Source organism: Perca flavescens, chromosome 10 (genome assembly GCF_004354835.1).
Source record: "Perca flavescens isolate YP-PL-M2 chromosome 10, PFLA_1.0, whole genome shotgun sequence".
NCBI lineage: Eukaryota > Metazoa > Chordata > Actinopteri > Perciformes > Percidae > Perca > Perca flavescens.
In genome coordinates, this window is record NC_041340.1 from 10990881 (window position 1) to 11017834 (window position 26954).

Here is a 26954-nt window from a genome sequence, read left to right on the forward strand (position 1 = left end):
ATGTAGTATATAGTACATACGTTTAGGCCAGTTGCGTAATTTTTTACAACAAAATTACCTTGGCCAAATGCAGAAAGGCAAAAAATAAGAACTTTAACTTGGAACAGAGTATTAAAAAATAAGCAGGAAGGAATTTCTACATTTTGCTGCAGTAGATCATCTGCAGGGTCATGGCTTACTATGCCTCTGCTAATATTTGAAGGTCACAAACCTTGTGGAGATATACAGTACAATGCTAGATTACAATATGATATGAGGTCTAATATTCTTTACTTCTAGAAGTGAGAGAAGATTGTGCAGTACAAAAAACGGTCTATTCAGCTATGCACAAATCTAATGGTTTCATAACCAGTAAAACATTCAGGGCCAGTAATATGTCACCAGTAAATGTGTAGATTGTGGAGTCCACATAGAGCTATACTCCCATGTTAAAATAGATAACAAATGATGATTTAGATGCTGCTTATATGCCCACCTTTTAAAGGTGTTTTATGGTGTTCTTGTATAAAATTGTTATGGTGTCAATTAATGTAGTTATAAAGCTGTTTTCTCAACAGGATCATAGTAATTATGACATCAAAGACAACTTTAAAATGAACTATAATGTTAACTTGAGGGTGATATTGCTGGGTACTGAAATATCTGGGTACTTAGGTGAATAAATAGATGCTGTATTTTAATATTATGTTAATATTTACTTCTATTAAAATAAAAACACGTGCATTTCTTAGCCCTCAGGTGATGCTCACCTTCCTTCTAATGTAGTAATCTGCCACCAGAGGGATGTGTCCTTGCTGTGATCATGCTGAGGGCTCTGGTTAGCAGACAGCAGATTAGCCAAATGGGATCTCAGTGAATCTGGCAAGAATTTGTTTTACTTCGTCACTCACCTCAGATGCCTTTTAGGATGTGTTTGATGAAGCAGTTAGGGAAATCATATAATAGTGAACTAATAATGTGTATAATGTGTTTTAATCTGATTTTTAAATTAAATCAAAGCAATGAAGATGTGCAGCTCCTAGAAATGAGCAGATGAAAAATAGCTTCAGTCGTCACCACTAAGTCAATTTTGTAAACAAGCGGAGCATTTGTTTGTTTCTGAGACGTTATCAAAGACAGTCACTGTCTACGTAGGTCACATTAAAAGGTTTTACAGTGTCACTGCCAACAAACAGCTAGCTAAAAGTGTGTCTCCTTAAGATGTTATCAAGGTCTCATCTCTGTATATCTCTATATATTTTTGTCTGACCAATAACCAGTGGATAGTTTCTCACTTGCATGTTTTATAAATATATTTTTTAGAAAAGAAGTGGGAAGAAATGCCCAAAAGGGTCCTATAAAGGGTATGTCATGTATGGTCCTTTAGGGCTCAACTGACGCTGCTAAGGGAGTTTGAGGAGGCCAGAAATACCCCAAAGGCCACAACAACAATTTTACTTTTAAGAGTTTAGGGGGAAAATAGTAGATCGGATATTATCTTTGCTACTTAAGGCACATTGAGATTATGTAACGTCTTCAAGGACCCTATCAAGGATCTATTGTTAGTGATGTAGCCACCCAGCGCGGCCCCTTAGGGCACGACTCAGCAGGAGAGCCTGAGCCGTCAGATTTTATCAGCGCTTCGAAGGGACAGTTGCTGCTGTAAAGAGCCTGCAGAGTGTATTCCTGTTTAAAGGGCATTTCTCTATGCCGACTAACAGAAGATCTGATGTAATCTCAATCCAGATAATTATGGACTCAAATATATTTGCCAGATGTTGGAGAGAGATGGCCAGAATAGATGTTAGCCTTACACAAAGTCAGAAGCTTTTCACATTTCATTACTTGCCTCACACCCACAGTTTTTTGGGCTGCTTTGGCAGGCTTACTGTTTGATCTCCACACTTCTCTTTGTGTCTGTGTCTACATCACACACATTCACACTCAAGGTTACAGTGTTAGAAAGGGGAATGTAAAATGGGTTGTTAAATTCAAAGCCAGTAAGAATCGAGGGAGGAGAAGGAGATTAAAGGGGAAAGAAACATTGTGGAGAAATGAGAACTTCAGAGAAAGATAAGCAAAGGGTAGAGATGATATCAAAAATATTTTTGTATAAAGCATGATGGGGTGAAATGAGAGAAATGGAAGAGAAAAGGGTAAAGAGGTAAGCGGGAATAATCAATAAAGTGGTATGTAAATAGAAAGAGAAATTAAAATCAAGAGAGAACTAATGAGAGGAGGGCAGAAAAGATAGTTGGAGGGCAAGAACAGAAACACAAAGGAAGGGTGACTATAAAAGATAGAGAAAGAAGAATAAAGATGGAGGGCATTATCATTTCCTACAGTATCTGCCATTAATAATTCAGTCTGTATCGATCAACCTCAGGACTTCTAACTGGATTGTGTGTGTGTGTGTGTGTGTGTGTGTGTGTGTGTGAGAGAGAGAAAGAGCCAACATACATCCACACAAAAAGGTTTTGGAACTTCAGCTGTTTTTCTAATGAAATGAGTTTGACCGTATAAGTCACACACACAGTATATATGAGATGTACCCAAGCACTTGGCATAACGTGAACAACCTTGTGTTGTGTGTGTGTGTGTGTGTGTGTAGGAGTGTTATATAAATCTGGCGTGCCTGTCAGTGTGTTTGTGAGGCCAGCGGACACATCTGAGCCGCCTCCCTGTTTCATGCCCCACACACACCAGGGCTCCACACTAACTTTCTGCCTTGGTTGCACTGGTGCGCCTAACTTTTTTTATTTAGGTGCACCCAAATTTTTCCTTGCATCGCCGTAACGCTGAATGCCGATACACAATATATAGCTCTGTATTTTTTTACAAAGTGGGCTTACAAATTTTGGTCGCATTTGCGAAGAACAAATATGACTTGACACACACACACACACACACACACACACACACACACACACACGCCCTTCTATCTGATCAGCAGGCTCTGTAGCCTAAATAACAATCTGCCCACCCAGAGTGGCGCCAGAGACTGAATTGTCATTTGGCACAAGGGATCTTAGATTAGGAGACAACTGCAGTGAGAACATACACTCATCATGCTGACTTGCACACTTTATTCTTTATTTCATTCTTTTTCATCTCTACTTCTTTAAACACTCAGCAATTCTCTGGCTCTAAAAAAAAAGTCTCTGGCTCTAAAACACACACACACACACACACACAGTATGCACATAAATGTGTTCATGGTTAATGTCGTTCTTCTTCCCTGTTTTGACTCTTACTGCCCGACACTCTCCAAGGTCATTTCATGTCGGTATGAGAAAGGAGTCAAGGAGTACGTGATGTTCTAACCATGCTGTCCTTTTCCTCTCTCTCTCTCTCTCTCTCTCTCTCTCTCTCTCTCTCTCTCTCTCTCTCTCTCTCTCTCTCTCTCTCTCTCTCTCTCTCTCCAGCTCCCACCTCTCCCCTATATCCATTCTGCCTGCTGACTCTGCTGAGTAAGTACACTAACACACACACACTCACCAGCAATCTAGCCACTCGTGATAATGTACATAGACACTTCTTTGTGTACACACACTGTAACAACCTATACCAATGTATACCTAAAATTCCAGCCACACTAAGAAACTGCAACAAGTCATTTAATGTTCAACTAATTGAAAAAAAGCAAGCAAGCAGTTATTGTAATTTGAAAAGATAATAGAAAAACTGTAAACATAGGCTAAGACAACCAGTTTAGTTGAAGTTTGAACAGCAAGTAAAGGTCAAACTGCTCAAGAGGCAGATAAAATAACAAGATTCAAAAACGAAGAAAAGTTAGAAAAGTTGGGAGAAAGGTAAGAGGAAGTGATAAGGAGGGAAGAGGAAAGTCGGCCTTGTGTTTTGATTATGAAGCTAAACCAAAGCATTTTGCATGGCTCTGTGCTTTTAGAGCCTCAAGGACATGAACTCCCCAATCACATGACAGTCAGGCTTCTGGCTGTTCACAGCATGACATGGAGACAGAGTAAGATTATTTTTCGATGGTGCTATACATTAATGTTGATATACTGACCTGAAGGCTTGAGGGCACAAACACAAAATGTCTCAGGGTTTAGGAATAACAGATGACAACGTGAGTAGTCTAATTCATCAATTACAAAAGAGAACAAAATGGCTGCATTTGTTGACATCAAAATATCATTACTTATGTGCTGATTATTTTCTTACTTATTCGAATAGTGTGTTAGAAAATACTGAACAATTCTTCACTATTTCCAAAAATCCCAAAGTGACATGTTTGTTTTGTCCGACCAACACGCTAAAACCCCAAAACATTCAATTTGCTATCCCACAAGCCAAAGAAAAGAGACAAATCCTCACAATTCATAAGCTGAAACTGTTGTTGAATGTTTTGCATTTGACATAGACAAATTGATTATTTAACTAATTGTTTCAGCTCTAATATAATGGCACAACATTTAACTTCAGGTTGGCTTACTTTATTTTTTTCAATATGCCAAGAACTGGGTGTTTGGCTTACCTTTGTATTTAAAAAAATAAATAAAAATGTTTATAATTCCCTTTTTTATCTAGATAAACACAAACCCTTGGAAGATTAAATTTAAGAAAACAATAATAATAATAAGATAAATAAGCAGTTATTTATAAGGAAATGGATGGACAGGTAGGTACCTGATAGGTACCACATCAATTTATTACATTTTTAAATTGCTAAATGGTGGATGAGGTCCTCAATTGGTTTGCACTGGGCTTGTTGACCATGACATTTCAGAAATTAGGCTACCAATAATGAAGAATAATTATAATAGCATACTAATCTTCCTAAGGGAAAACATGTCTCTTGAATTTCATTCTCCAGTAGTTTGACTATCTTCTGGGTGTCATGCGAGTACATTAACTGCTAGCACATTTCCAGACATCCATTAGATAGCGGCAAGGGCCTTGGTTGCATAGACTGTCTTGTTTCTCTGAGAGTGTTTAATGTCTTCACTTTCTGCTGGCTACTAGGATGTGTTCAAAAGGGCTCTCCTCTGTTGGGAGGCATGAAAGGTTTTAGACAAAAGTCAGACGACAGCAGCAAAGCACATGGTGCTTTTCGTGTGTGTGTGTGTGTGTGTGTGTGTGTGTGTGTGTGTGTGTGTGTGTGTGTGTGTGTGTGTGTGTGTGTGTGTGTGTGTGTGTGTGTGTGTGTGTGTGTGTGTGTGTGTGTGTGTGTGTGTGTGTGTGTGTGTAAGAGAAATACTGCAAGCATCTTTTACTGATTAAGTGTTTTATGTGTTTACTGTGTTTGTGTGTGATGGATAGTTATTATTACTGAGCTTCCTACACTTAGAGGTTGAGTTGCTGCTGCAGGCGAAGGTGGGCTTGTGGTCCAGAGAAATGTGTGCACTGTTTGTGTGTGTGTGTGTCTGATATATACTCAACTCACACACACACATATGTATTTGACCTCAGCTTAACAGCTTTATGAGTTTTACCTTAAATGGCTTAAATGGATCTAAAGCCCAAACACAGTTTTGTCCCAGCTCTACAAGCTCAAGTCTTGTATATAGTCTCCTGTTTTATACACCAAACACACCCAGTTTGATTTGGTAAATGTATTATACAGAGTAGAGATGTTTAATAATATAAATGTGAAAATAGAAAACATAGTTTGAGGAACATACAGTAGAAAGTATGATCCATCAGGAGCAGCAGGCGGTGTGGAGGAGTGTGAAGAGAGCGGGGTGTTTTTCCCAGTTAATGTATTTTTCTACCAGGTCCTCAACCTCTACTGCTGTCTCAGCGGGAAAACAAAGCTAACAGCCTGGAAGAACCAGAGTAAATTAAGGAGGGATACTTTAGGATCACGCACACACACACGCGTGGCAAGCAAGTTAAATAAAATATCAGTAGAGCCTGTAGATCAACCATCACATGTCGATGTGGAAGAGTTCAGAATGTGACTGCTGTTGTTACCTTTTATAGGCCGTAATGTCTCCTCTCTTCTCCCTCGCTTCTAGTTTAAACATTATTAATCCTTTTTAGAACTGGACCAAGTTTTTTGACTCAATAAGGACTTATTAAATAGCCCAGAATGGAAAATAAACCATTTCAGTGATTATTAGGCTCACAGAATGTTTGATTCATTACTCATCTTCAGTAAATGTCTCTTACTTTATATACCTCACTTCCAGAAACATTTCTGTTTTTGGCATGGAGATAAACACATCAGTTTGTTATTTAAAGCTCCAGTCGTTGATTGATTAGTAGAGATCTTTCTATTCATTAAAGTAGGCTGATGAGAGGTAGGATTATGTGATGAGGCTTACATGTGGTTCCAGAGATGAAGGTTTTAACCTGTGCATCATGACTGGATTACTGCTAAACATTCTTAAATGGGTGAACAATCAACTAAGCTTGCTGGATTCAATGTAACAAAATAAATCTAAAAAGAAAAGAGCACATAAATTAATCTCATGTAGAGACAATTCAATTGACAATCATTGTAGAACAGAGAATAGTAGCTTTATTTTACAGTTTACATAAGTTAATGAACTGTTAAAACATTTAGGCGATTAGTTTTTATTCTGATCAGTTGGAGGAAATTGGATTGTTTGAAGGATTACTAAATATTATATAGTATTTTTTTTTTGGTATGAATTCTTGTTGGTGAATGTTACAATGCAGGTAGTCTCGCATTGCCAGACCTTCCTCCACACTGAATTATATTATATTTAATCTGTTATTTATATAACCTGTGGTGCATCGGATATATAAATAACAGATTAACTGAATTATATTATATTTAATCTGTTATTTATATATCCGATGCACCACAGGTTGCTGACATCCTGCTGTATTAGTGCTCTCATTATGGTCATAGCTGATAGTGAACTGAACGTTGTATCATTAAAGTTTGACTGTTTGAAAAATATGTTGACGTTAATCAACCACCCTGATACAAGCAGGCACCCATATTGAGTGCAAAACAAAAGTTGATTTGGGATTTGATTTTAATATATGTGGATTTACCCAGATATTTTTTTTGGCTGCGCTGTGTTGGTATTTTTTTCTGCCATACAGTCCCACCACTGCTGAGAAAACAGATTGTCACAGGATCTTATCCAAAGTAGTTAAGTAAACCCAGTAAACATTTGGCTTTGGTCCTGTGTAGACACAATCGCTGATAAACTGAGCTGTTACGGTTTATACTTATTAAGGTTGAACTAAACTCATTCCAGTGGAGGAAACATGGGCTGCATCATTACTCAGTATTCGCGATAGATTAGTAACTAACTGCCTTGCCAAAGTTTAAAAGTGGGACTGCCTCAAAGAAAACTGAAATAAAACTTAACACATTCAGGGTTTGATGTCCACTGGGGCCACCCTGATAAGCTAACTACAGAATTTAAGGTGTCACAAAAATCAGATAAAAACATCAGAAATTATGTGAGGAAAATGCCATTTTTAGTCAAATCACACCGTTAAAATAAATAAATAAATAAATAAATAAAGCGAATACACATAAATCTTGATAAATAACGGGTGTGTTTTTTGTGTTTTCCCAGGATAATCCAGCGAACCCTCAGGGCTGCAGTGGAGCAGCACTTCTTTGATCTAAAAAAAACCTCCATCGGCCAAGATCTCAGCAACTATGACAGCCAGGGGTGAGAGTGCATACACACACATTAACAATCACACACATACAGTACATAGACAATCATGAAAACAAATTACAATTCAAGTATAAGAACATAGTCACACTGATGTTCTGTACAGCTATGCCAAAACTGTGCAGACTGTGCTACTGTTTTTTTTTTCTTATTTTGTCTATATGCTATCTTTCGTTTAATTATTTTAGGGAACCCAACACGTCAAGCCCCTTTTTCTGGGTTTCCTTTGCATGTCTTTTTTTTAAATTATTATTATTATTATTTTTTCATAGATGTAACACTGTTTTGTGCTAAATAAATCAAATCAAAGAAATATAATCAGAACAACCTGTTGTGTTCTGCTTCTTTCCCTCCATGCACCTTCTGATAGAAACATGCGTTACACAGATTCCTCAGGGGTTGGAAGTGGCATCGGATGACTTTAAAGAGCCATATTTGCCATAGTGCACATTATGTACAAAAGCACGAAGCCAGACAGATGGTTCAGGTTACCAGTAAAGATGTTGACAGCTATGATGTTAATTAGCAAATTCTACATGTTGATGGGAGCAGCTGTTCAGTGGTCACCTCTGAGACAAAACAACATGTCCGGTAGTTTGACGCTGCATACTGAAATAGGCAGCTTAATGTTCCCATGCGCCTTCACCATAAAGGCACAGTGTCAGTGTTATTTTAAGTTACTATTTTATTGAGATTTGTATTTGTTGTTTTCAAGGGTGAGTCCCATTAAGCCTGCAGACCAGGGTTGCCATGGAGACGAGGAGCAACAAACTGACCCTGAGGACAGTCCCTGCGACACAGAAGGGGAGACCCCACTCACGCAGACCGAGAAGCACATACAACACAGCCAGAAAGACGCACAGGTCTGTGGGAAACACACACACACACACACACACACACAAATTCATACCACACATATACTGTACATCTGCACATGCTCAAACACACACTATCAATGTTTTAGGTCGCATATCCAATACACATCCGACAAACAGCACAGAATCATCCATGTCATGCACACGCGCACACACGCACACGCACACACACTCGCACACGCGCACACACACACACACTGGAGATTTCCCTCAAAAATGTTCACAGACAATACACAGATCCTGACCAGTTGCTGTGTGGGCTGGCAGCATATTTCCCATAGCTAACCTCCTTCCTGTCTCAGTCTGTCCGTTCATTCCAAGGCTGAATTTGATATTATCAGCACAGTCCATCTTTGTTCTGATTTGGTTGCTACAAAAACTGGAATTCGGCTGGGGTAGCCAGCAGAGACAACAACAAACATGTTTTACAAATGTACACACAGATTAATGAATATGCTGAGACACAGAGGCAGTGTTTTGTTCTTACAAACTTATAGTCACAAGGGAATGACTTGAGGCTGAAATATGCTTGAAAAGAAGTGCTGCTCAGTGACCAGAGAGGTTCTGCATCGTTCACAATCATATCCACCATTTACACCCTCTGTATGCCAGGGGTTCATAGTAGGTTTAAAAAGGGATATAGCTTCAAGTGCACCCAAACTCTTCATTCCACATTGTTCACATTTTGGTGAGAAAAAAATACGACCGAAATTAGGATCATATTTTCAAATCACAGTGGCACAACTTGAATTGATTGCATACAGAGAATGTGTATATATATAGAATAATTTCAGTGAGAGTCACACAGTGTTTTAGTGAGCCTTGTCACAGTGGAAATCAAATCCCCTCAATACTACTACCTCCCCTTAAACTGCTCTTGAGCCTCAGAGCTCCAGACGGCAGAGATGACATCATGGTAGTGAGATGTGTCCTGGGACTATTGAGAAACCTGTCACCTCTTGCCAAGTAAAGACCGCAACACCTGTGTGCCAAACTGCAAAATACACACACACACCATTTACTCTCTTTACGTAACCGTTATAATACCAGTGTGATATGTGCTTCATGTACAACAGGTATACACATTGAGTCATCATCCTGCTTCTCACTACAATTCCGAGTTGTTCCACAGATTCATGTGATAGCCACCACAACTTTTCTTTTCTGACAAACACAACACAGTCCAGTGTGGATATTTAGAGCCTTAAATCAATGATGCTGTAGTTTAAGCGATGGCGATTACTAGGAAACGTAAAAGTTCTGGGTTGTGAGTTATAAAGGTTAGAAGTTGTTGGTAAAAGCCCCTTTGCCTTCACTTTGGGATTTTTTTTTTTTAGTTAGCACAAAAACCGCGTGTTCCCGAATGCTCAAAGGAAGTGAAACATGATGATGTATGTAGTTTCTAAGAGTAGGGATTCACCTGTTTATGTCTGATTTCTTTTTGTTTCTATTCATACCCAATAATGTTTCTTGCTCTGCCCGACTAGTTTTGTTTAAGTCTCTGATTTCCATTCATAAAAACAGTCAAATTAATCTGATGTTGCTTTCTCCCAGGATTCATTGGACACTGGCGCCACTCTGGAGGAGAGCTCGGGAATGGACCTGGATGCAGAGGCTGTCAGAGATGCTGAGAACAACATCAACACTGCCAGGTGAGCTGGGTAGATTGTCAGTTTGCCTTTTATTAAGTTCAGTTTCACCTTACATCAAGAATATACAAGTACAGTTATCAGAGTGAGTATGAATTATCAAGACCAGAATTTCAAGACACTACAACAGACCTTTATTATCCCTGTCTCTCTCTCACCCATAACTCGTGTAATTTTACACGTCATATTGTATCACGCCTTCCGCTTGTGATTGTTAAAGCAACACCAAATATTCTTTTGTACGTTAAAATAATGTTTCCAAAATTGTTTCAGTGGTTCATCAACTCGTAACAGGGTGAACAGCACTTCTGCATTCGCTTTGCGGCCCTCTTATCAGCTATAACAGCACTATGCAAGTTTGCCAGATCGGGTAGTGGATGTGTAGTTCGAATGACAGCGGTAATGGACAATTCCGCTTCCAACCTATAGGGGACCAAAGAGGAAAAGTGCTTTGGTGTTATTCTGGGTAAACCCTGACGAACTTCCGGCAAATTTGAGATTTGCTCTGCAAGTCAGTCTGGCGAAGAGCCCATTCAAACCCATTTCCAATGTCCTCAAAATTGAGGCACCAATCACAACCTTTGAGGCGGGCTTTACGCAACAAGGATAGCGCAGCGACGGCGAGCAGCTTTTTGTTTACATTCAACATGACGGCTACCAAAGCCGTGCTTCACGTGCTCTGCCATGACCGGCGGCCGGCAGGTCAGTCTGACATATGCCGATTTCATGCAGGTCAATACTACAATTAACTGACAATATAAGTTATACGAGTTACAGTTCTCAAGGACGCACGCACACACCGACAGCACAGTCTCCTTTTCCTTCCTCTAAACTTCTCCGCCGTGTGTGGCCCATACCCGCTCGCGTTGTGAAGCGCGTGTCCGCGCTATTCTTGCACATGTACGGGAACCTCGTGAATTAACCTGCAAAATGTCAGCTGTTTGGAAATTCTTCAGCGTGTGTGCAGAAGATAACAAGTTTGCAATATGCAACACCTGCAAGGAAAAAGTAGGGCGTGGAGGGACGACACCAAAAACCAAAATCTTTTTTTTAGTTGGATATTGGATGTGAAAAGCGTCACCCAGATCGTTGGTCTGATTGGTTGAAGGACTATCCAATTGCGCCCAGAGGCATTTGAGTGGCGTCCGTTGGTGACACCCCTTTGGAAATGAACTTTCAATGAAGCTTTCCCAGACCCACTCTCAGTTACAACTGAGAAGGGTCTGGTGTCAGCCAGGCTACTTTGGTGTTGCTTTAACAAGCACAATTAATGTACTGTGGTTGATGTGTCACGCAGCATTCAATTGTAAAAATGGTTCAGGCTGACAGTGATTAAATGCTGTTTCACATTTATTCAGGAAAAATGGGTAAAAGTTAATCAGCAGGATAAAACGATAAATAGACACGGCATTGATTTTATTTGTAACAAATGTGAGATTTTCCAACAATAAATCATTTATGGTGTGGAAAGGCTTTTAGTTGTGTGACTGTTCTTCAGCTGTTGTTCAGATCTGCCACAGACACCAACAGTGTCTCAGGAAGACTCCAAATAAGGGTGAAGGATTATGACTAAAATACTTTGGGATCTCCAAATTATCATCATTCAATTGTTCTGGCAAGAGTGCGTCCAAAAATGGTTTGGATTTTGCTATAAACGCCAAAGATTTCTCAGGTCCGAGAGGTGACTTAGTTTGCTTTTACCAGTGTTGGCACATAAAGACTGGTTAGGCAATAGATTTAGTTACATAGCTATAACCAAAAAATCTGTTCTAGATTTCTGAGCAAAAATATATAAAAGGTATGTCTCCTAAAAATTACAATTTGGGGAAATATTTGTTGAGTATTTTGTTCACTTTACTTTTAGTCACAGTTATTGTTTCAAATTTGTCTCCTGTTTCTTATCTTTGTTTTCAGTCTGGACGATCAACCCTGTGACATCATGGAGCAGACTCAGACTGACACCATAAGCTGTGTAAGTAGTAATAAAATGGAATATATGAGAATAATGGTTTCTGTGTTGGTTTTATTTCAAAGGAGCCTTTTTAATTAAATTGAATTACAAGCACAGAAGCGTCATTTTTGAAGAAAATTACTTCAAGTTTGTTACAGTATCTGTCACACTGCTGTACTTTCCTTCTTTTGTTTGCTTTTAATTAATTTCCCTTTCTTTTATCTTTTGTACCTTTTAGCTTCAATTATTTGTTTTCTTTTTCCTTTATTCTTTCCATCCCTGATTTGCTTTTTTAAATCTCTCCTTCTCTTCCTCCAGGATTCAAGTTCATGCCGCTGTGATCAGAACGCCAACACCAGCAAGACCAACATGAACCACCTGTCGCCATGCCAACCAAACTCTGGCCACAACCCCCACCTCCAACTTTTCCCTGACAACCAATGGGAAGGTAGGAGATATTATGTCAATATAATATCATTGTAATAGAGAAGGAAACGGCACAGTAAAACAGACCCTTTCAGTGGTTTTCTATATTGATGTTATATTGATCTATAAAACACTTCATCCAAGCGAAATGTCAGTTATATACATTCATGTTGTTGTCTTTAAAAGCTCTCAAATTTAAAAGTCTATAGTATATTTAATCTCAGAAAGAAAGGGCATCATAAAATTAAATATATTTGTTTTTAAAAATCATATCTGTTTCCAAAACATTCTCTTTTGGGAGTGGTCATCCATAATTCTTTTAAATATCTAGTATGACTCAGTGAAAAACTCCATTGACTGAATGTTGAAGAGTGAAGTTGTTATGAATGATTGACCTCACTGCTCCTCGTCTCCACTGTCTCTCTTCCTGTCCCTCCTCCTTCTTCTTTTTCTTCTCTCCGTCCTCCTCCTTGTCCTCCTTCAATCCAAACAGCGTCACCCCCCTCACATCTCCACCTCCCTCCCATAGATTTCTCATGCATGCATCTGCAAAAAGAAGGCCAAGGTAAGTAGTTTCATATCTACCCGCCCATCCACCAGCCTACCTGTCCAGTCTTTCATCCTTTCCTGTTGCCGCTGTGGACACAGTACAGCAAACTTTATTAATATATTCTCATATCTTAAAATGTGCTTTTGTAATACTGATTATAAATAAATCCCTGCATGTGAAACACTCTTCTAACACAGCTGGGGAACTCTTTCTTGCTCTCATCTTTGCTCTTCCCTCTTGCAACAGGATTATGGGATGGATGGATGGATGGATCAGGACACTTATTCCTGACTCTACCTGGTATTAAAATCCGATCTGAGTGATCCGATCACAAGTGAACAGCTTCAATTACATGTGTTCCCACCTGGCAGTAGAATGTGCCCTCCAAATACGTCTTGAGTGACCACTTGTGATCGGATCTAAATACTTGGCTTTATATATGCAAATAAAACACGTGACGTGCGACTTAAGTATAGCAACTGCAGGGCACAGAGCTCCGACAGCTGTGGATATACAGTAAGATCAGGCAGTACAGGAACAAAAACACCCACACATCACCGACATTATGATAATAACATCCAAAACACACAATTCACTCTCAGTGGTTTCTGTGACATGAATACTTTGAATGAGTATGTAGTTCCGTTCACAGTTTAGTAGGTGGTCCTTAATGTGGCCCAGGACACATACGCATACTTACTGCTATAAGAATGTGGCCATGTGTGACCCAGACCATCTCCGAATGTGGTCTGAGTGATGGGATCTCAATGTGTCCTGAGTGCATTCACACCTTTACTTAGAGCTGTCCACTTGTGATCTCATCACTCAAATTTTAATACCAGGTGAAAATGGGGTTTCTGCTCCTGTCTCGTTATCGTCACAACCCTTCCTTTCCCCTTGACTCAGCTCATTGGCATAGCGCGGACAGTCAAGACACTGTTAATCAGGCAAAGAGTGACTCAGCAGGGTACCGAAGAATATAAATTAATTTATTGTTAAATGTATCTGCTAAACAGCTCCTCCCAGGTGTTTTTTGTGTGCATCTTATTGATAAATGTACCTCTTAATTATTAAATTCTGTCCCTCCTTTACTTACTTCTGTTAGCTTACTCTGACTCTCTCCTCTCTTTGTTTCTGTCCTCTCTCCAGACCCCGTCCCCGCTTTCAAATCCTGGCAGGACGACAGCGAGAGCGGAGAGGCGCAGCTCTCCCCGCTGGCTAGCCGCATGCTTCCTCTCCCCCTGCTCCCCCTGGAGGAGGACGGTGAGGAGGACGAGGAGGAGGGAGGGCAGGAAGCCTCCCCCTCCTCTTCCCGCTCACACCCTCACCTCCTGGCACGACGCTTTCTTGATTTCGGAGCGCACGGTGCCCAGCGATTCCTCCAGCAGGACCCGGACGCCATCTCACCAACCAAAGCCCAGAGGTACTATCAGGCGCGGACATCCAGCTGCAGCTTACTCACTAGCATTGCTACTAGATTGTATTTGTGGGTTTAAACTGTATGTATTTTTGGCAGTTTATTCATCTTCATGTATCCTCTGTCACTCCAGGCCGCGGCGAGCATCAGTTGGCTCCAAAGAGGCGATGAGAGGAGGAGATTCAATGACTCACCAACTCACCAAGAAGCTTCAGCACCTGAAAAAGAAAATCAAGCAGTTTGAAGAGCAATTTGAGAAGGAGAGAAACTATAAGGTACAAATAGATATTGAAAGTGACTCTAGAGTATGTACTGATTGTTTGATTATTGAGCAGTAAAATGACTTTGAACCAGGGCGAGGGGCGGACTTGTTAAACAAAAGTTGTACTGTAATGTACTTCCTGTACAAAGAAATTGTTAATAAAAAAAAAGTGCTAATCAGAAGAAGAAGAAGAAAAAAAATATATATATATAGATATTTGATTTATGGATTAACATAAATAATGAACAATGGAAAACCCTATCCAACCAAAGATCCTGCACTGTCAATCACTCTAATTAAGACATTTCAGTCCCTACACCTCCATCCTCCAGCTCCTCCTCTCTCCTTTAACTCGCTCTGACTCTTCTCGGTCTTCTCTCCTCTTCACTTCATATATGAACTTTATCTGATGAAATGTCAGAGGATCTAAACATTAAAAATAAAGTGCAAGATTGTTTTTAAGACTGCAAGTCTCTGTATGTAAAAACATCAGCCAAGTGCTTAAATTAGTGTTGTAAATTCCACAGTGTTGTCATGACCTTTTCAGTGAAGCTCTAACTCTTGCTCTGTGCTCTCTCTCCTCCTCATCTCTCTGCAGCCCTCTCATGGAGACAGGGCAGCTAATCCCAAAGTCCTCAAATGGATGACCGACCTCACAAAGATCCGCAGGCAGATCAAAGGTAGAACCACTTGTTCTTTTTCCTGTGTGTGTGTGTGTGTGTGTGTGTGTGTGTGTGTGTGTGTGTGTGTGTGTGTGTGTCTCTGTCTGTCTGTCTGTCTGTCTGTCTGTCTGTCTGTCTGTCTGTCTGTGTGTGTGTGTGTGTGTGTGTGTGTGTGTGTCGGGGTTAGAGTATCTGTGTGCCATCCTGGTCCATGCTGCACAGCTTGACCCTCCCCGCTTCTTACCTTTGACCTTTGTAACATCGCATGTATGCTGGTCTAACATACGCACATACACACACACACACACACAGTTGACGTGGCTCACACATGCGTGGCTCCCACCCATCAGTGTGCTGGTGCGTCCTTGTGAAACCACATTCATTACCTCTGCAGTGAATTCAGTAAGGTGAAACGGTGGATAAGACTTTAACTTATACATAAATAGAATGCATAATTTTGCAAATATCAAAGAATCTTGATAAAAAAGCAGAAGTGTTTGTCCTTTGATAAACTGGTGTTCCTTGAAACACAGGTATTAGAGTGCAAAATATGACATATCTGATGTATAGAAATGGTTTTCTTCATGTTGACGTGTCTCTTGTCCAGCGTTTCACCAAACTGAACAAACTCCATGACACTCGTCCACCCTCTCAGTGTGAGGTGACAGCTCTCCTTGTCGGAGAACGCAGTGGCCGAACCATTTCTCTCTCTGTTTCAAATCAAAATTGAAAACAACAATAACGCGAGCACCCGCTCTCCACTTTCCTCCCTCCTCCTCCTATCGCCCAACCTACCGATTGATTGATTGATTGATTGACTGATTGACTGATCGGCCAACCAGGACGCCAGCACCACCTTTTACCGAGAAGCACGCTGAGGCACCAGGCTTTGCTCCATTCATACAGACGCCACCATGCTCCCTCCTTCCCTTCCTCCTTATCCTCCTCCTCTATCTGCTCACCTCCCCATCACACACTCACCCCCCTGCTCCACCCCTACTCAGGCCTGAGCTCTAGACCGTATCACCTCAGTAAGTACCAACCCCTCAGTAAGTAGACATTACATACATTACTGACAGTCACAATGAGGCGGCATTGTGAGAGCATATTACTTCTTTGTTTTGGTGTATTTCCTGTTGAAACCGCATGTTGGGACAAGACATTTTAACTAAAGGTATCTATCAAAGGTGTGAAGTAAAGTGAGGAAGAGAAGGGTAGGGTTTTTTTTCATTACAATTTTATTTTATAAATGGGGTTTTATTGATAAACAAATGTATGTTTAGGCGTTGACTATTTGCTGGGTTAAAATAATATCTGTTTTTATTTTATTGTGACTAAAACTGCACTCTTAAACGTTATACTGCAGGCATTATTCCATTGTAATCACATAAGGGGAAAGTGCTGTGTGCACAAAAAACATGTTCTTATTAATTAATTAACGTTATTAATCTTTAAATAATACCAGAACATTTTATGTAGTGTTTATAATGTTTTTACAATGAAAGAACACCACAATTTAAGTACAATCATGTTTTTTCAAACCATAGCTTTGTATGCTTTTGCTGAGGGCAAGTTGATTTAATGGAATATGATAATTTCAGAGTAACGTGATGCTTTGTCCTGAGATAATATCCAGCAGGCAGCTGTACGTATCGGTCTGTAACCATCAGACTGACTCTGGGGCCTTTAAATGTCATTTTTAATGTTTTTAGAGTCAGACGCTGTAAGGGAAGTGTTCAGGAAACAGTGTTTGTTTGGAGTGTTCAGGTTTCGACTGGGTGCGCTGTTCTTGTTTGGGGTGTGTGTGTGTTTTGTCTAAACATGTTTGTCTTTCTCCTCATACTGTGACTGGCTGACTATTACCACCGCAGCTGTCTGTCAGACTCCTGCATGTCTGATCTTCCAGTGAAAGATGTTTAATACGCTGTCTGAAGGCTTAAGATTTTCTCTTTCTGCAACCACTTTTCTTCCTGTACTTTACCCTCTCTATCTCTTCTCCTTTTGTTTCCTTCCTTCATCTCTTTTACTCATCACTGTATTCCTCCTTCCCCAGATGCCAAACACCGTGCAGAGAGTGAGCTTGGCCCCCAGACTCGTCCTCGGAGCAACACCTTACCCAAGAGCTTCGGCTCCACACTGGACCAAGGCGCTTGCGATGCAGCAGGAGAAGTGAAGGGTCAGCGTCCCACCATAGAGGAAACACTGGAGATTATCCAGTGCAGGGTCAAAGGGAAGAGGCAGGAGGACGGCTGGCCCGATGACATCAAGGTTAGCAGATCAGGGACTGGATCAAATACTCTTGTTGATTAGCCACTGGATTCATTGAAACAATAACAATGTATTGTTGCCCTGCAACCGTGAACAGGACAAGCATTTTAGAGAATAGAAAGATAGATGGAGGGATTTTTTGGGGAGAAACAAGTGACCGATTTTGCCTGGCATTTAGTAATCATTCCTTGCTTCAAAGACCAGACAAAACATGTATTATGTATCCTTTTGGGGGTATTTGAGGTTATGGAAACAAGCTGCCACTTAATACAAAACATTTATAATAATTACTAGAAATTAGAATAATGCAAATACACATCATATAGGTATACTTGGGAGCCCCCCCCCCCAAGAAATGTATGAATGAAAATCAGAGGAAAAGTATATATAAAGTGAGCCAATATGCAGCAGAAATTACTGAGACAACAAATGTATTTGTTAGATTATCATATACAGGCTCAAACTTGGACTTTTGGCATAAAACGTGTACACATTACAATAAAAATGACATAAGATGTCATATTGTCAGCCCATTGAGGCAAACACAGGGACCTTGGCAGGTCACAGCAGTACAACATTGGTACATGCCATTTGCATAGGGTGTCACGATCTAAAGTGGTTATATCTCTATTACATGATCAACTGTGTCTGTCTCTGTAGAAGATGACCAAGGAGCAGTTGTCCTGTGAGAAGACGGTCCTTCAGAAGAACCTGCTGCACTATGAGGGCCTGCATGGTCGACCAGTACGTTACCAGAATATCCTAAATCCTGTGAAGCTGTGTCAAACACCTGCTTACTCTTGTTTCAACCGGTTTCTCTTTTTCTCTCAGGTTACCAGAGAGGAGCGTCTGGTGGTGAAGCCTCTCTACGACCGCTACAGATTGGTCAAACAGATGCTCACCAGAGTCAGCATCACACCTGTCACAGTACGTACACATAATTACAACATTACATCTATGCCATTATGTTAACGACATGCTCCTTAAAGTACGTAAATGTGTTATTATAGAAGTCTGTACAAAAAACATCACAATCATTATTATATCTTGTTCTTTTATTATTAGGTACATCTAGCTAAAAGTACTCCAGTCTAATACAACAATTATTTTAGCAAGGTGCACTTGTACATTTGCAAATGCAACAGTCAAACAATATAAGTATACATAAAATACTAACTCACATGCTCTTGGTAATGTCATTCCTGTTTTAATTGCATATTAAATAGGGCTGGGATGATATGCTTTTGTCCTGATTCGATTCTTTCACGATACATGGCTGCCGATTTGATTTGTATTGCTATTTTCATTTATTGCGTTTCTAGAAGTATTGCGATTTTCTTTTCCTTCTTTAACAAATCAAAAGTTGAGTAATACACTTCTAGAGTCAATATATCATGATACATTTGAAAAAATGCACATCACGTCAGTCAGTCAGTCTGACATTTATTTAATTTGTAAAAAAGTACATAACATGGATTTTCTGCTTTCGGCCAATTTTAGAAATCATTGCAAAATAATCACGATACATGTGTGCATTTTTTTCACCCAGCCCTAATATTAAAGTAGTGCGCACACACACACACACACACTTATCCTGCATTAACTCATCTCTCTCCTCCCCAGGTGTCCCCCTCCAGTAAGAGGCGAACTCAGACCCTCCAGCCAATCATTGAGGGGGAAACCGCTCATTTCTGGGAGGAGATCAAAGAGGAGGAGGAGGACGAGCGGAAAGAAAGAGAAGGAGGAGAAGAAGACGAGAAGGAGGAGGAGAGGGAGGAGGAGGAAGAAGAGGAGGATGAGGAGGAGGGAGAGAGCAGCGGTGGGGAGATGCAGAGCTCTGATGTCATCATGGCCGTCGACTTTGTGACGTCTTCAGACGGATCAATGAGCAGCCAGAAGCAACCCGACCGGCAGAGCGATTGTCCAACGAGCGGCAAAATGGAGGAGGGTTCGGGGAAGCTGGCGCTGGACCTGCGGCTGTCCAGCTCCAACGCCTCGTCCATGTAATAACACACACACACACACACACACACACACACACACACACACACACACACACACACACACACACACACACACACACACACACACACACACACTTTATGTATATCCTCTTATCCTTCCTGTACAGGAAACACCTGCGTCACAGTAATATAAAAACATTACACCAACTAAAATATAAGGCTCTGTGTTTGAAATTATGGATTATCCAGTTCGGGCAGTGTTGTATATTTTAAGTTAAGTTGTAAGTTTTTTTTTAACTATATTAATTAATTATCAACCCTTAATTATTCAAATCTCTGATGTTACTTTGCTGACTTTGCAGACACAAGCAGGAATAATGTGAGACAGAAAGAAAAGAATCTGTAATCTGGCTGTAAACGTGTCACAGATCTCATAGCCCTCTCTCTCTCTCTCTCTCTCTCTCTCTCACTCACTCACTCACTCACTCACTCACACACACACACACACACACACACACACACACACACACACACACACACACCTCAGGTTTGCACATCCAGGTCTCTTGCCATGATTTCAACAGCTGATCCCTAATGCCACCACAGCTCACTTCCTGCTCACAGCGACCTCACTTCCTTACTTCCTTTTCTCTCTGGATCCAATTCTTAATTTAAGAGTCAAGATTCAAATGATGGTTGTTTTGTCATTTTTGAGAACGAATGTGATTTAATAGAATCTTAGGTCTGCGAGCCCCAAGACTTGATTCTAACATTCGCGCTGAGATTTAACTTAACTGTAAAACTTTGCAACTCATGGCAGCATGTGTAACTAGGTTCCCATGTATCTCATCATCCTCCAGGCCAGAGCTGCTGGAACAGCTGTGGAAGGCCAGAGCAGAGAAGAAGAAGCTGAGGAAGACCATCCGAGAGTTTGAGGAAGATTTTTATCAGCATAATGGAAGGTAGGGGGAAGACACACACAAACACATCTGCTTTATCAGAATTTAGAAATGACCTGAAGTACCCTAAAGGCTGATAGTTTATACATGCACAGTCAACCATGTCTGGCTTGTAAGGCGAATCAGCACTTGGTATAAAAGTTGTCGTGTCGTCCTTGTGACCTGTCTTGAGCGTTGCTCTGGTGTACGCTTCGCCACACCATTATGTGTCGTGTCGCGCTGAACATTTTCCTGTTGTTTTTTTTGTCGTGGTCAAGTCTTACATTTTCCTTTTTAGAGGACTTAAAAAAGGTCTTAAAAATAATTACATTTGCTGTTAAAAATGTGCTGATACCCTGTCTAGGCATTGTTATCCAGTCTGATGTACAAGTTGCACAAAACAGATTTTAATCCACGCTGGGTCAAAATAATGACAGGAAATCAAAATTTTATTGAAATATTGGAGATAATCAGTATGACAGGTTATGTTTAGGTTATAGATTATATTATGGTGCCTTAAATCCCTGCTGTAACATGGCAAGAAAGCTGTCGGACTACATGTTCAAACAGTTCTGTCTTACAGACAGTTACAGTTCTGGTATCAGAAATGTCGACTGCTGTAGTCGAAAGCATCACAGAGAATGAGCTAGGCGAGACAAAGCCAAAATAATTCCGACTGGCTTGTCCTTCAGTCGGTTCTTTCGCTATGAGACACTATTGTGTAGTCTGAGCCCAGCCGTAATACTGTCTGAAGAGAACTGATAAATGTCCAGTAAAACGGCCTGGGAAGTAAGCGTGTGTCATTTAGAGGACTTTTTCTGCTCTGTCTCCCTCCTCTGCCTCAGAAATGTTCAGAAGGAGGACCGGGTGCCGATGCTGGAGGAGTACAGGGAGTACAAGAGGATCAAGGCCAAGCTCCGCCTGCTGGAAGTTCTTATCAGCAAACAGGATTCCTCCAAATCCATCTAGACCTGCCCTCCCCAGACACCAGCTGTCACCGCACACAACAGCTCTCACCAGTGCTGCGAGGACATCCTGCCCAGGATGTCCCATCAGTCCGTCAGACGTCATGACGCCTGGGGAAGGTTTAACAAACACCTCACATTACTGCCCAGGAAGTGGAGACTCCGACTTCATGACCTCCACTTGGTGTGCTGCATTTGTGTCATGGAGAAAACAACATTAGAGTGACTTGCTGGTTCAGAGTTACAGTACAATATGTCATCATTTAGTTCCAGGTCTTGACCAGGGCAGGGACATTTCCAGTTTGAGGGACTTAACCTTCATTTTAACTGAAGAAACCAAAGTAAAGTTATGGTTCTTGGGTCTGAGTTTCTGGTAGTACTTTCCAATGCCGTAGAAACTATTCAACTAGCACTGACTGGTCAAACCCGATCCTCATGGCTGCAGCTGTGTGTGGATTTCTCTGTGACCACCACAAAAATGTAATTAGTAAGCAATAAATTAAAAGAACATGATGACTGTGTTGTCTCGTGGCGTATAAACACTACATCTCAAATGGTTTTTAATACTTAATCGCTCTAATTTGCCAAATCTTTGTGGCAAAAAAGTAAATAACTTTTAGCTGCTTTTTGTAGTTGCTGAAAAAAAAGCCCCATTAGTGAGCGATATGCATTGAAGCATTGAAAAAATCTTTGAGCAAATTTTAAGCATTTTTGATCACAAAATCAGTTAAATCATTACATTTGTTTGATAAATATATGATTATCAATATGTGACTACATATATTTGTTTGTGATTTCAAAAAACACATTGGGTTCTTATGCCAAAACTCTGAGTTTAATTGTCCACTTTATAGATGACATAAAAGGTGCATTTTTACAGCGATTTTCCCATGGCATGAATGCAGCACCACTACCAGTTAAACTTAAAATCACTCCCGTCAGCCACGACTGCTGCCTCGTCTGACTGCATTTCATCTGAAACATGGAGAAAAAGGAATCATTGTCTTCATCACTAACTTGACTCAAGACGTTGCACTCGTCTATTGTGTTTTGTTTCCTCTTCTTCTGAAAGAGAAAAAGACATTCTGACTTTTTAATTTCAACAAACTTTCTTTTCTCAATCTTTTTGTTCTTTGTGTTTGTTTTCCTTCATGCTGAGGAATCTTATCGGACAGCTCGAGGACTGGCATTTTAGACGCTCTTCACTCAAGACACTTGTTCTTTCTTTGGGACGTCCCACTGTGTGAAAAATCCCTCTTTTGCCTCTCTTCATGGAGTCACAGTTTCTTAAAGCAGTCTCCTTGGCGCGAGGCAATCGGTTATTTTATTCTGTCACTAATACTCTGTTTAACGTCCTGGAGGCTTCACACCTTCTGACTGATTTTAAAATTAATTCACAAGTTTAAAAACAAGTTTGTGAGTGTATTCTTGTTATAAAAAAAAAAGTGTATACATACATGTTGGTGAGACACTGCTGTTCACGTTTTTTTTTTTTTTTTTCTTGAATGAAAAAGAATATGTGTTGTATTCTGAGGAAAATGAAAAAAAAAAAAAAAAAAGAATTGTATTAACTCCCAGTGTGAGTTTGGAGCTGTTTGTGAAAGACTGATATTCCTTTTCATTTATTTTCATTCTTTAGCATTTTCTTTGTTTTTTTTTCTATTTTGGCAATATTTGTCAGTAAGATGTACACAAGGTTGGCCACTCTGAACTTCGTTTCCCTCTTGGACAAAAAGACGTCGCTTTTAAGTCGTCGCAAAGCGCAAGCGAGTTTTGAAGTCATAGGTTTGGGATTTTAATATTTCTGACGGCACTTAAAGGCAGCATTAGACTGAAGATGCTCATAGCAAACAGTCCTACTCAGATGAGGAGATTTTAGGATGTAGATGGATATGGTTGTTGCAAAAATCATCTGGAAAAATTCTTCACTGGTTGTGTGACTGTGTCTCTTCATTTGTTCAGTTTGCTGCGTGGAGTCGTGGCAGGTCCTAAGGGAGTAATGGGTGATAAATGCTGAGGAGAGGAGCCAGTATCTGGCCCACGTTGCTGCAGTTTCTTTGAAACCAAAACCATGTTGGCTACAGGAAGTGGCAGTACGACCAAGTTTGGTATCAGCGCAGTTAGATGGAGAGCTTTCCTGAATAGCAGCAGTCAGCAGTTGCTGTGCAGCTGGTGCGACTGTTACTGAGTAACTGATGTATCTCTGGTGGTCCTCTGGTTGAAGTTTTCTTGTAGCTGTATTGTATCGATGAGGTGCCAAAACTGCCAGTTCTGATTTTAATCACAGAGAAGCAACTCAACCAACGTCTTGTGGTTAACTGATCTTTTTCCCCTGGAACTGGTGGGTCAGTGCTAAGGCTCTGATTAGCACTCTAGCATGATGTCCACAATACTGAGGGAGGGAAGATGCTTCATTCCTTGGCTGTGTTTCTCTTTGGTTGAAATCTGCAGTCCCATTGAAGTTTAATTTCCTGCTGGCAGGTCAAATGAGGGCAGGAGAGGAGAAAAAAGGAGGTTGAGGTTTAATGCATGCCAACGAGCTTGTCCTCGTTTTTTTCTTCTTCGTAGAGGCCATGTTGTCACGTATCGGACAGAAGTCAAGATGTCACAGTGTGATTGAAAAGCGGAACGAAGAAATTCCCAACTGGCGCTGAACTTAAGCTGAACTTAAGCTCTAGCTGGTGAGTGAGTAGATGATCAGAACCTCCTCGGCTCGTTACTTGTGAGATGTTTAAGGCCGATAAGACAAAGTAGTGCTTTTCTTTGCTGAATCATTTACCTGCCAGAATCAAAGTTGACTGCAGTCTTTTGTCTGTCAGTGGACGGCAGATGGTGTCGGTTTGAAAACAAAATTTTGAATTAGTCAAGAGTTTTGTGTTTGTTAGTGCTAAGAGGGAGGGTGCGCTGGGTTTATCAGGACGGTAAAGTTTGTGGGGTTGATGTAAAAAGATGTTATTTGCACAGCATTCACCGAATGCAGCCCTGTGTTTTTTCATTTGTTAGTTCTAAAAATAACGCACTACTTCTATACAAATATGTACTGTACATAAAAAATAAAAAAAATACCGAAGGAATGAATGTCAAAAATGTTTAAATTATTTAAAACATGATGTTTGACCCCCTTTGGTTCATTATATTTGTGACACCCTGAGAATGTGTTTTTTTATTATTATAAATATTGCTATTACTATCATAACCATTATTTTGTGTGATAATGACAATAATAATCCTTTTGTATTTACTCACAAACTGTAAAACCAGCTGTAGAAGTTAGTCTGGCACTGTGTGTGGTTAATCCAACCTGAACCTGCTCTGTTTCCTGATTTATTTTTGTGGCTCTGTGTAATATAAGCTAATATAGAAGCATTACTGTAGTGAGCTTGCATGGCAAAAGAGAACATAATAGTATGAATAACATGATGCATTGTTTATATTATTTGTGCCATGAAGAAGCAGCAATAATAAAAGTTTGCGTGGAGGTTTTACAGTTTCGGGTCATGGGTTATTTTGTGTGGGATTGACTTTGTGTGAATATTTGTGGTACAATATTATTTAATGTTTTTAGTCTAATTTGTTTTCGCCCTGATGCACATATTGTCACACACACTCTGCTTAAACTGTATTTTTACCACTGTTGTCAGCATAATGTTTATCTTGGAGCTGCTGAAAAACCAAAATAAGAATAAAATTTGAAGGTGAACAGGGATTGAAAAGCCAGTGACGGATGTGTCGTATCTGAAAACATGAAGAAATGATCAGTTTTTCATGGTCAAAACGGCAACAGAAAAGATACAAGATATATTTTAACAAGTCTGTAAAGTGATTTGAGTCGAGCGAGTCTTTTAAATCTTTAAAATTTTAAAGGAGAAATAGTCATATTGCTTACAGATGTGATCAGGAAAGTTAGAAATCCGATACTTCACGACATTTCTTGGACCCGAGTGGTTTCTTTCTTCTTTCGGGTCATCTACATGTGATACTGTGTTTTATCACATCAATATATTGTATGTCTCTATAAATGTTTTCTTACTTTGTGAATGCTTTTTTCAGTTTTTTCTTCATTAACAAAAACGATGAGAAAATACAATCGGTAAACATTTACACATGAAAAATAAAATGTACAAGCTTGCCACACCAGTTCTCTCCCTTCTTGAGTCGCATAAAGTAAACTATATTCTCTGCCGACCTCCCCTGTTTATTTAAAATTTAGATGAGTTAAGTATGTAGGGATGTATGAAAATTAACCAAATGAAATCTGACAACTCAGACAACTGAGAGCACTCATTTTTTTAAAGATATATTATGGCCAAATATGTTTTTAAAAAATTGGAGAAGAATATTTGCATAATATACTACAGTATAGTCTGGATCAAGGACAGTGGATGTTCAGCCGGATGTCCCTCGCCTTCTGCTCTCTCTGTGTTGCCGTTCTCAAACTCTGTTCCCTTTGGAAAACAACAAACTACAGCAAGCTACACGATGAAAATAGCAGGTTTTGAAGAAAATGTGGATCGTACAACAAGGCGTGCCGGCCTGGTTCTTTCGGGGGATGGTTGTAAAGATTTACAAAGAATATGTTTAAAGCATTTACTATCTAACTGGGATGTTTTTGGACCAATTGGTGGGGATTGAGAGCTAATTACGTTTAACCATGTATCCAGCTAATTTGAATAGATCACATTACTGTAACGGTTAACTCAGTTAATATTATATGCAGTGTTTTCTTTTGCGGGTGGCAAATGTTTCACCAAAACAAGTTCCTTCCTGAGACCATTTTGCAGAGCCACCGCCAAGACGATTGTGATTGGTTTAGAGAAAGGCAAACAAACAAGTTTTTGAATGTGTGTTTGGTGTGGAGATAGGTCTGGCAATGCAAGACTAAGTACAATATGACTTTTTATGACATACTATATATACTATGACGCTTTATGACATAATATACTATGACTTTTTCTGATATTTTATGGCATACTATAGTATGACTTTTTATATTTTATGACATACAATACAATGACATTTTGTGACATTTTATGACATACTATTCTATGACTTTTATGACATTATACCATGATCTTTTATGATATTTTATGACATGAGTTTTTAGACATACTATACTATGACTTTTTTGTAACATACTACACTATGATTTTTTATGACATTTTATGACATATTATACTATGACTTTTTAATATTTTATGGCATACTATACAATTACATTTTATGACATACTATACTATGACTTTTTGTATTTTATGGCATACTTTACTATGACTTTTTATGACATACTATACAATTACATTTTATGACATACTATACTATGACTTTTTGTATTTTATGGCATACTTTACTATGACTTTTTATGACATACTATACAATTACATTTTATGACATACTATACTATGACTTTTTGTGAC

At 39.8% G+C, this 26954-nt stretch overlaps 1 protein-coding gene across 5 annotated transcripts in view; it reads left to right on the plus strand.

The window, feature by feature from the left end:
• Positions 1 to 25677, plus strand: part of fam13b (family with sequence similarity 13 member B) — a 77963-nt gene extending 52286 nt beyond the window's left edge. For 3 of the 5 annotated variants that reach the window (XM_028589019.1, XM_028589020.1, XM_028589021.1), the window contains exons 8-24: positions 3405 to 3449; positions 7509 to 7607; positions 8329 to 8476; positions 10043 to 10140; positions 12052 to 12109; positions 12407 to 12536; positions 13008 to 13079; positions 14214 to 14487; positions 14615 to 14756; positions 15342 to 15423; positions 16248 to 16436; positions 17459 to 17673; positions 18334 to 18417; positions 18505 to 18600; positions 19297 to 19676; positions 20498 to 20599; positions 21421 to 25677. In XM_028589019.1, the coding sequence (XP_028444820.1) occupies positions 3405 to 3449; positions 7509 to 7607; positions 8329 to 8476; positions 10043 to 10140; positions 12052 to 12109; positions 12407 to 12536; positions 13008 to 13079; positions 14214 to 14487; positions 14615 to 14756; positions 15342 to 15423; positions 16248 to 16436; positions 17459 to 17673; positions 18334 to 18417; positions 18505 to 18600; positions 19297 to 19676; positions 20498 to 20599; positions 21421 to 21544 (2338 nt within the window). In that variant the 3' untranslated portion in view covers positions 21545 to 25677. The remainder of the gene's footprint in view (positions 1 to 3404; positions 3450 to 7508; positions 7608 to 8328; positions 8477 to 10042; positions 10141 to 12051; positions 12110 to 12406; positions 12537 to 13007; positions 13080 to 14213; positions 14488 to 14614; positions 14757 to 15341; positions 15424 to 16247; positions 16437 to 17458; positions 17674 to 18333; positions 18418 to 18504; positions 18601 to 19296; positions 19677 to 20497; positions 20600 to 21420) is intronic. The other 2 variants (XM_028589024.1, XM_028589023.1) reach the window with 2 other exon arrangements.
• Positions 25678 to 26954: the final 1277 nt, after the last annotated feature.